The 10,821-nt window shown below is 40.9% G+C and overlaps 1 protein-coding gene across 1 annotated transcript; it reads right to left on the bottom strand.

Moving 5' to 3' along the window:
• Positions 1–2,130: 2,130 nt before the first annotated feature.
• Positions 2,131–2,906, bottom strand: LOC128581874 (transmembrane protein 192-like). Its single transcript, XM_053585182.1, has one exon. The coding sequence runs from the start codon at positions 2,842–2,844 to the stop codon at positions 2,146–2,148; it is 699 nt and encodes a 232-aa protein (XP_053441157.1). The 5' UTR covers positions 2,845–2,906; the 3' UTR covers positions 2,131–2,145.
• Between the last annotated feature and the right edge of the window lie 7,915 nt (positions 2,907–10,821).

Here is a 10,821-nt window from a genome sequence, read left to right as displayed (position 1 = left end):
GTTAGCCATTCGTCTGTCGTCTTTAGAGAAAGTTCTATTCATGTCTCTTGCCCATTGATATAAGGGTGTCTGTCTTCTTTAGAGAAAGTTCTATTCATGTCTTTTGCCCATTGATACATGGGATTGTTGGCTTTTTTTCATGTGGATTAATTTGAGTTTTCTATAGATGCTAGTTATCAAGCTTTTGTCCGATTCAAAATATGCAAACATCCTTTCCCGTTGTGTAGGTTGTCTCTTTGCTTTGGTTGTTGTCTCCTTAGCTGTACAGATGCTTTTCAGTTTAATGAAGGCCCATTTGTTTATTTTTGTTGTTGTTGCAATTGCCATAGCAGTCTTCTTCATGAAGTATTTCCCCAGGCCAATATTTTCCAGTGTTTTTCCTATGCTTTCATTGAGGAATTTTATTGTTTCATGCCTTAAATTTAAGTCCTTTATCCATCTTGAATCAATTTTTGTGAGTGGGGAAAGGTGTGGGTCCAGTTTCAGTCTTTTACATGTGGATATCCAGTTCTCCCAACACCATTTATAGAATAGGGAGTCTTTCCCCCAAGGTATGTTCTTGTTTGGTTTATCAAAGATTAGGTGGTTGTAAGATGTGAGTTTTATTTCCTGGTTTTCTATTCGATTCCAAGTGTCTGTGTCTTTATTTTTGTGGCAGTACCATGCTGTCTTGACCACTATGGCTTTGTAGTATAGCCTAAAATCTGTATGGTGATGCCATACAAGATTTATTTATTATTACTCCAGCTTTATTTTTATTACTAAGAACTGCCTTAGCTATATGGGTTTTTTTCTGGTTCCATACAAAATGCAGAATCATTTTTTCCAAATCTTGAAAGTACAATGTTGGTATTTTGATAGGAATGGCATTGACTAGGTAGATTGCTTTGGGAAGTATAGACATTTTAATAATGTTGATTCTGCCCATCCATGAGCATGGTGTGTTCTTCCATTTGTTAAAATCCTCTGCTATTTCCTTCTGAGGATTTCATAATTTTCTTTATAGAGGTCTTTTGCCTCCTTCATTAGGTATATTCCTAGGTATTTCATTTTCTTTTTTTTTATCTTAAAAATTAGGTAGGTTTAATATCTGTATATAAACTGATACTTATTCCCATCACAATTTTTAAGTATAGTCCAAGACTAAAGAGGATTCTATTCTTCTTTTTAGACTAATTTAAAATCACAAAAGATTCCTTTTGTATAAGAGAACCTACTGATTCAGTGAAGATATTATCAATACTGAATCATATGTCCACTTCTTGAAGAAGGGCAAAAATAAAGCGGCAGTCTAAATTCTCTAAATTTTTCAGCTATTGCTAATAGACGGTGCTGCCAAGATGAGGCAACACAGGCTTGTCTAACACTGGTCCAAGGAATTTGCATATCTTATTTCTGAGGAAGAGAAAGCTGTAGCAGTCTGCATGGTAAATCACCTAGTGAGACCTTGGTTCTACACTGAGAAAATTCTCTGAAAGCCACAAGGCCCACGCTGTCACCCGACACTGCATGAGTGCATCCGATACTGGATAAGACCATGCAGGAAAATGCCGTGGAAGCAAGCTCTTCTCTTGTCAGTTCAGAAGTGGGAAGAACTTACTTGATTGAAGTAGATTGTCTTGTCTTAATTCTGTAAAAAGCCAAATTATTTCAGGGTTTTAAATGTCATGTGGAAAAGGTGCAGACCACAGAGAGGCTGAAACTCTACCTGTGATCCTCAGAGACACAGTGCAGTTAATGACTCCCAAAGGTATAGAGCAGACATTCTTCAGTTACCGAGACCTCTACAAAGCAACTTTCAAATGACCCAGGAGCCCCATGTATTTCACAGCCACAGAGGGGAGAACCAAATTTTGGGTTGCAACCAAAATTGTAAATGTTACTTGGTGAAAGCCACAATTCACTGTGGCGCCTCGTCAGTAGATCCTAAGTTACTCTGGATTCCTCTGCAGTTGCCGTAGTGGCCGTGAGCCTGTCACATCTTACTTGGCTGACAGCCCAGGTCTGAGGAAGAGAGAGCCAACAATCGCTTACTCAACAGGGCGTTGTGTTGTTTCAGATACGCTATTATGTCTCCTTGCTTTTTAACAATTTCTTCCAGGCTTGAAATAGTGCTGCCACAATGCCTGGCTCGTGTCTGATGATTTAAGACTTAGTTTCACCACAGCTGAATCCAGTCTCTGAGGTAATATTGCTAGGGTAAGCATAGATTTTTTCTTCTTCAAGTACATCAGGTTGTGGTTTGGCTTTATTAAATTTTCGGACTTTCACTGTGTAAATGAGCAGACACACGAGGGAACAGATCAGTTCCAGGGCCAGGACAGCAAAAATGAGGTCCAGGTACAGTCTGCTGGGCTCGGGAAGGGAGTGCTGCACACACTGGATGAGCAGAAGCGCCGTGTTGCCAGCAGAGTGTATCAAGAGTGCAAGTCTCTTAAGATGCCGCGTCGACTGGTAGATCAAGTTATAGCCTGGTTTTCTCACTTTGCTGTGGTGATACTGGATGTAGCATTCAAGAAGTAAATGGAGAACCCACAAACTGACCTTTCCCAGGATGACGACTGTCTGAACTTTCAGTGGGTCGGTGTAGTTTCCTGGACACTTGTCCTCATTTGGATCAGGGTAAGAACAGAGCACACCTGTTAAAAATGCTAAAATAACAAATACAACATGTATGAAGAGCAGAAGATTGACGATGAGGACTATAGGGAGAGGACGGAACCTGGGTCTGAAGTGAGCATGCAGTGAGTAATGTGGGAGAAGCTGGGCATCCAGAAGAGGGTCATCTTCAACACTCTGGGTGACCTCCAAGGAGCCATCCTCCATCCTGCTGCCAGCTGCCATTTCCGGATGCCGGAGCTTGAGGCCCCAGCTGGCTGGGCCTCCATCTGTGTGTAGGAGCCACGGGCCCGGGCCGTATTTCATTTTCTTTGAAACTATGGTGAAGGGAGTTGTGTCCTTAAGTAGCTTCTCATCTTGACTGTTATTGGCGTATACAAAGGCTACTGACTTGTGGACATTGATTTTATATCCTGAAACATTACTGTACTTTTTGATGACTTCTAGGAGTCTTGTGGTTGAGTCTTTGGGATTCTCTAAGTATAAGATCATGTTGTCAGCAAAGAGAGAGAGTTTGACCTCCTCTGCTCCCATTTGGATTCCCTTGATTTCCTTGTCTTGCCTAATTGTATTGGCCAGAACTTCCAGCACTATGTTGAATAGTAAAGGTGACAGAGGACAACCTTGTCTGGTTCCAGTTCTAAGAGCCAAAGCTTTCAGTTTTACTCCGTTCAGTAAAATATTAGTTGTGGGTTTGTCATAGATAGCTTCAGTTTTAGAAATGTGCCACCTACGCCTATACTCTTCAGTGTTCTAATTAGAAAAGGATGCTGAATTTTATCAAATGCTTTTTCTGCATCTATTGAGAGGATGATATGATCTTTATTTTTGCCTCTGTTAATATGGTGGATAACGTTTATGTACTTGTGTATGTTAAACCAGCCTTGCATCCCTGGGATGAAACCTACTTGATCATGATGTATGACATTTTTGATGATAAGCTATAATCTATTGGCTAGAATTTTGTTGAGAATTTTTGCAGGTATATTCATGAGTGAAGTTGGTCTGAAATTCTCCTTTTTGGTTGGATCTTTTCCTGGTTTTGGTATCAGGGTGATGTTTGCTTCATAGAACATGGTGGGGAAGATTCCTTCTTCCTCAATTTTTTGGAATAATTTCTGCAGTACAGGAATAAGCTCTTCCTTGAAGGTTTGATAGAATTCTGGTGTGAAGCCTTCTGGACCAGGGCATTTTTTGGTTGGAAGCTTTTTTATTGTTTCTTTAATCTCAGTGCTTGAATTTGGTCTGTTCAGGAGCTCTATTTCTTCCTGGCTAAGTCTAGGGAGAGGGTGTGATTCCAAATATTGATCCATTTCCTTCACATTGTCAGGTTTCTGGGCATAGAGTGTCTGGTAGTATTCAGAGATGATCTCTTGTATCTCTGTGGGATCAGTTGTTATTTCCCCTTTATCATTTCTGATTGAGGTTACTAGAGATTTTACTTTTCTATTTCTCGTTAGTCTGGCCAATGGTTTATCTATTTATTTTTTCAAAAAACCAACTCCTTGTTTCATTAATTTTCTGAATGATTCTTTTGTTTTTAATTTCTTTTTTATTTTCATTTTATTTATTTCTTTTTTTTTTTATTAAATCATAGCTGTGTACATTGATATGATCATGGGGCATCATTCACTAGCTTCACAGACTGTTTACCAAGTTTCACATATACCCTTGCAAGATGCACCACTGGTGTAATCCCACCAATCCCCTTTCCTCTACCCACCTCCCCCCTCCCTCCTCTCCCTTTCCCCCTTCCCCCTATTCTTAGGTTGTAACTGGGTTATAGCTTTCATGTGAAAACCTTAAATTAGTCTCATAGTAGGGCTGAGTACATTGGGTACTTTCTCTTCCATTCTTGAGATACTTTACTAAGAAGAATATGTTCCAGCTCCATCCATGTAAACATGAAAGAGGTAAAGTCTCCATCTTTCTTTAAGGCTGCATAATATTCCATGGTGTACATATACCACAATTTATTAATCCATTCGTGGATCGATGGGCACCTGGGCTTCTTCCATGACTTAGTAATTATGAATTGGGCTGCAATAAACATTCTGGTACAAATATCTTTGTTATGATGTGATTTTTGGTCTTCTGGGTATATGCCCAGTAGAGGAATTACAGGATTGAATGGCAGATCTATTTTTAGATCTCTAAGTGTTCTCCATATCTCTTTCCAAAAGGAATGTATTAATTTGCATTCCCACCAGCAGTGCAAAAGTGTTCCCTTTTCTCCACATCCGCACCAACATCTCTGGTCTTGGGATTTTGTGATATAGGCTAGTCTCACTGGAGTTAGATGATATCTCAAAGTAGTTTTGATTTGCATTTCTCTGATGATTAAAGATGATGAGCATTTTTTCATATGTCTGAAGGCCGCATGCCAGTCTTCTTCAGAGAAGTTTCTCTTCAAATCCCTTGCCCAGCCTGCGATGGGATCCCTTGTTCTATTCTTGCTAATGCGTTTGAGTTCTCTGTGGATTCTGGTTATTAAACCTTTGTCGGAGACATAACCTGCAAATATCTTCTCCCATTCTGAGGGCTGTTTGCTTGCTTTACTTACTGTGTTCTTGGCTGTGCAGAAGCTTTTTAGTTTGATCAAGTCCCAGTAGTGTATTTTTGAAGCTGCTTCAGTTGCCCGGGGGATCCTCCTCATAAAATACTCGCCCATCGCGATTTCTTCAAGGGTTTTCCCTGCACTCTCCTCTAGTATTTTTATAGTTTCATGTCTTAAGTTTAAATATTTGATCCAGTGAGAGTCTATCTTAGTTAATGGTGAAAGGTGTGGGTTCACTTTCAGTCTTTTACAGGTTGCCAGCAGTTCACCCAGCACCATTTGTTAAATAGGCAATCTTTTCCCCACTGAATGTTTTTAATTGGCTTGTCAAAGATTAAATAATGGTAAGTAGCTGGATTCATCTCTTGATTCTCTTTTCTATTCCAGACAGCTACCTCTCTGTTTTTGTGCCAATACCATGCTGTTTTGATGACTATTGATTTGTAGTATGATCTGAGGTCTGGTAGTGTAATTCCTCCTGCTTTGTTTTTATTTCTGAGTAATGTCTTGGCTATTCGAGGTTTTTTCTGATTCCATATAAAACGAAGTATTGTTTTTTCCAGATCTTTAAAAAACAGTGGAGCTTTAATAGGGATTGCATTAAAATTATATATTGCTTTGGGTAGTATAGACATTTTAACTATGTTGATTCTTCCCAGCCAGGAGCATGGTATGTTTTTCCATTTGTTAACATTTTCAGCTATTTCTTTTCTTAGAGTTTCATACTTCTCTTTATAGAGATCTTTCACGTCCTTTGTTAGATAAATTCCCAAATATTTCATCTTCTTTGGCACTACTGTGAATGGGATAGAGTCCTTAACTGTTTTTTCAACTTGACTGTTGTTGGTATATATAAAGGCTACAGATTTATGAATGTTGATTTTGTAACCTGAGACGCTGCTGTATTCCTTGATCACTTCTAAGAGTTTTGTAGTAGAGTCCCTAGTATTTTCCAGATATACTATCATATCATCTGCGAAGAGTGAAAGTTTGATCTCTTCTGACCCTATATGGATACCCTTGATCACCTTTTCTTCCCTAATTGCAGTGGCTAAAACTTCCATTACAATGTTAAAGAACAATGGAGACACTGGGCAGCCTTGTCTGGTTCCTGATCTGAGTGGAAATGATTCCAATTTAACTCCATTGAATATGATACTGGCTGTGGGTTTGCTGTAGATGGTCTCTATCAGTTTAAGAAATGTCCCTTCTATACCGATTTTCTTAAGAGTTCTGATCATGAAGGGATGCTGGATATTATCAGAAGCTTTTTCTGCATTGATTGAGAGAATCATATGGTCTTTGTTTTTTAATTTGTTTATGTGCTGGATTACATTTATAGATTTACGTATATTGAACCAGCCTTGAGATCCTGGGATAAAACCAACTTGGTCATGATGTATAATTTTTTTGATGTGTTGCTGGATTCTGTTTGTTAGGATCTTGTTGAATATTTTTGCATCTATATTCATTAGTGATATCGGTCTATAATTTTCTTTTCTTGTTGGGTCTTTCCCTAGTTTGGGGATCAGGGTGATGTTTGCTTCATAGAACATGTTGGGTAGTCTTCCTTCTTTTTCTACCTTTTGGAACAGGTTAAGTAATATAGGTACTAATTCCTCTTTAAAGGTTTGGTAGAATTCAGACGTGAAACCATCTGGTCCCGGGCTTTTCTTTTTAGGGAGGTTTTCTATGGTTCAGGCTATTTCCGAACTTGATATGGGCCTGTTCAGCATTTCCACTTGATTCTGGCTAAGTCTTGGAAGGTGACGTTTCATATTCAGAAATATGAAGATTTTCATATTTCTGAGAATAAAGTTTCTTGTAATACTCATTAAGGATTTTTTGGATTTCTGAGGAGTCTGTTGTTATTTCATCTTTGTTGTTTCTGATTGATGAGATTAGAGATTTTACTCTTTTTTTCCTGATTAGGTTGGCCAAAGGTTTATCTATTTTATTGACCTTTCAAAAAACCAGCTTTTTGATTTATTGATCTGTTGTATTATTCTTTTGTTTTCAATTTCATTTAATTCTGCTCTAATTTTGGTTATTTCTTTTCTTCTACTGGGTTTGGGGTTGGAATGTTCTTCCTTTTCCAGTTGCTTGAGATGTCCCATTAAGTTGTTAACTTCCTCTCTTTCCGTTCTCTTGAGGAAGGCTTGCAGTGCTATAAATTTCCCTCTTAGAACTGCCTTTGCGGTGTCCCAGAGGTTCTGATAGTTCGTGTCTTCATTGTCGTTTTGTTCCAAGAAATTGGCGATTTCTTTCTTAATCTCATCTCTGACCCAGCTATCCTTCAGCATAAGGTTATTTAACTTCCATGTTTTTGTATGAGTATGCAGATTCCTGTTGTTACTCAGCTCAAGTTTTATTCCATGGTGGTCCGAGAAGATGCATGGAATAATTTCTATTCCTTTAAATTTACTGAGGTTAGACTTGTGACCTAAGATGTGATCGATTTTGGAGTAAGTTCCATGGGCTGATGAGAAGTATGTGTATTCAGTTTTGTTGGGATGAAATGTTCTGTAGATGTCTGCTAAATGCAAATGTTGGATGGTTAGGTTTAAATCTAAGATTTCTTTGCTCAGCTTCTTGTTGGAGGATCAATCCAACACTGCCAAAGGAGTGTTGAAATCTCCAATGATTATGTAGCTGGAGGAAATCAACTTGCTCATGTCTGTTAGAGTTTCTCTTACAAATTGAGGTGCATTCTGGTTGGGTGCATAGATATTAATAATTGAGATCTCATCATAGTGAGTATTACCCTTAACAAATATGAAGTGACCATTCTTGTCCTTCCTTACTTTTGTTGGTTTAAAGCCTACTGTGTCTGCAAATAAAACTGGAACACCTGCTTTTTTCTGATTACCATTTGCCTGAAATATGGTCGACCATCCTTTCACCCTGAGTCTGTATTTGTCTTTTAGGTTAAGATGTGACTCTTGTATGCAACAGATATCTGGCCTGAGTTTTTGTATTCAGTCAGCTAACCTATGTCTCTTTAGAGGACAGTTTAAGCCGTTCACATTAATGGAGAATATTGATAAGTCTGGTGAAGTTTTGGGTATCGAGTTTTTCAAAAGTCCAGTGGCCATTTTTAATCCTTTCGCCAGTGTGGAAATTGGAGTTTGATCCTAAGTTTCTGAGTGAGTTTACTTTTGTGGTATAGGATTGGGTTGGTCATTGTGGAGGATAGGTCTGAGAATATCCTGAAGAGCTGGTTTGGTTATGGCAAATTTCTTCAACATATGAATGTCATTAAAGTATTTAATTTCTCCATCATAAATGAAACTCATTTTAGCTGGATACAAGATCCTGTGTTGAAAGTTATTTTGCTTTAGGAGATTAAAAGTCGGTGACCACCCTCTTCTGGCTTGAAAAGTTTCAGCAGAGAGATCTGCAGTCATTCTAATATTCTTCACTTTGAAGGTAATGGTTTTCTTTCTCCTGGCAGCTTTGAAGATTTTCTCCTTCATATTAACTTTAATGAAGTTAATTATGATATGCCTTGGGAATGTGTTATTGGGGTTGAGTCATGCTGGGGTTCTGAAGCTGTCCGCTATCTGAATTTCAGAATCTCTAGGCATGTCTGGAAAATTCTCTTTCATAATTTCATGCAGAAGGGCCTTTGTGCCCAGCGAGGCCACTTCATCTGTTTCTGGAACTCCTATGATTCGGATATTTACCTTCTTCGAATTATCCCAGAGCTCTCTGAGAGAGTGATCCATTTTTGCTCTCCATTTCTCTTCCTCTTTGAGAGTTTGGGAGCGTTCAAAGGCTTTATCTTCGATGTCAGAAATACATCTGCTTGCTCCATTGTGTTACTGAGGGATTCTACTGTATTTTTCATATCTTTGAGGGCTGCAAATTCTTGCTTCAGTGTGTCTAAGTCTTTGGTGGTTTTGTCTTTAAATTCGTTAAATTCTTGAGACAACTTTTGAATTTCTCCTCGAATTCCTAATTCCACTTTGTTAATCTTGTCTGCAATCCAAATTCTGAATTCGATTTCTGAGATCTCAGCCAGTTGTTTATGAATGGGATCTTCAATTGCATCCGCCATATCTTTCCTTCGAGGGGGTTGATCTATTCTGGTTATTCATGTTACCAGAGTTTTTCCGCTGATTCCGCCCCATGGTTGTTTTACTCCCTCTGATTTCTTCCCCTGGGGCTTTATTGAGGGCCCTACAGTGTTGTGGCCTGAGAAACTGGGGCCCTGTCTGGTGTGGTGGGGCTAAATAGTTCTGCCTTGTTTTCAGCTGGTTTGTGTTCCACCCTAGTGAAACAGATACTTTGGATTGAAGTCTGAGCTGTGGAGAAATATCAGCAATTAAGTCACCCCGCTTCCCACCGGCAAACAATTGGGAAAGAAAAATCAAACCTTCCTACCACCGTGCACCTAGGGCACCACCTGATTTGTCCTCAGGTGATTGGTTCAGTTCAAAAATGTCCAAATCAATTGTCTCAGTCTGCACCTGTCTCGGGTGAGAGAGGTTAAGAGGTCTCTGGGAACTGGATCACAGGGGTCTGGTGACTACTCTGGTGTGGCTTGCTCCAGTGCTGCGTGGAGTCAGGAGAAGCCACCCAGCCTATAAATCAGTGTGGGAAGGTTGCTGCCTCCTTCCCCACCTTGCACCACTTCACACCCAGTCACTGATAGCCCTGCAGTTGGCTGACCCAGTTGCCTGTAGTGGATCGGTACTCCAGGAGTTTGTACCTGCCTGAATCACAAGGAAGTCTGCCAGGCCGCTGCGCTCTGCCTCTCTCCAGCAGAAGGAGGTGAGGCCTGACAACCTCGGGCGCTAGATGAAGGTTGAGGGGTTTTCACTCAGGTCCAGTCTTGCCCCTGATTAATGTTACTGACAGAACGGAACAGAATAACTCTGCGTTTCCCCTGCAGAAGAGAAGCTGAACTGAGTTCCAAATCAGCTTGTCTTTGCTCTTGTATTGTCTATAGGCTGACGATCCCCTTAGGGCCAGGTGCGTCTTAGGTTCAGTAAAGCAGACCTCTGGGTCAGCCCCTCCCCTCCCCCCCCTTCCCCCTGGGAGTTTCCCTGGTTTGCAAGTTGGAGTTGCCTCAGGCAAACTCAGAGTTTCTGGTTGCCCAGGGAGACAGGGGGTGTGGCTTCAGAATATTCTGTAGTGAGCTGTATTGCTAGCAAAAGAGGGCTGCTGCCTTATGGCTCAGGCAACCGTTGCTCCGGTGTAGCTCCCCTCCGGCCAACCGTCCTCTCTCCGCTCCCGTATACCAGAGTCTGCACCGACCGGGTGCAGCCCAGCACTGTCTACACCCCTCGAGCAATCGCCCAAGAGTCTGGACCCCTGGGGGACAGGCCTCCAGACCTTGGAGCGAGAGCAGAGGGGAGCGCAGGGAGTGCTGGAAGCCTGGGGTTGCGGGCAGAGAACACACACAGCTTTGCACAGTTTTATGCCTGGCCGTATTGTCACCAAAAGATGGCTGTCGCACTGTGCCTCAGGGAACTACCACTCTGGTGCAGTCCCCTCTCTACCGTCCGACCGGGACTGGCCTCCAGACCCCAGTGTGAGCGAAGGGGAGCGCTGGGAGCTGAGAACTCCAGGTAGAGACTATATACAGTTTATATAGTTTTATGCCTGGCAGTAGGACGCCGTGGCACCCTAGTAGGGGA

The sequence above is a fragment of the Nycticebus coucang genome, chromosome 3, assembly GCF_027406575.1.
Source record: "Nycticebus coucang isolate mNycCou1 chromosome 3, mNycCou1.pri, whole genome shotgun sequence".
Classification (NCBI taxonomy): Eukaryota; Metazoa; Chordata; class Mammalia; order Primates; family Lorisidae; genus Nycticebus; species Nycticebus coucang.
The sequence above is the reverse complement of the archived record's forward strand: the minus strand, read 5'-3'. Positions and strand labels throughout refer to the sequence as shown.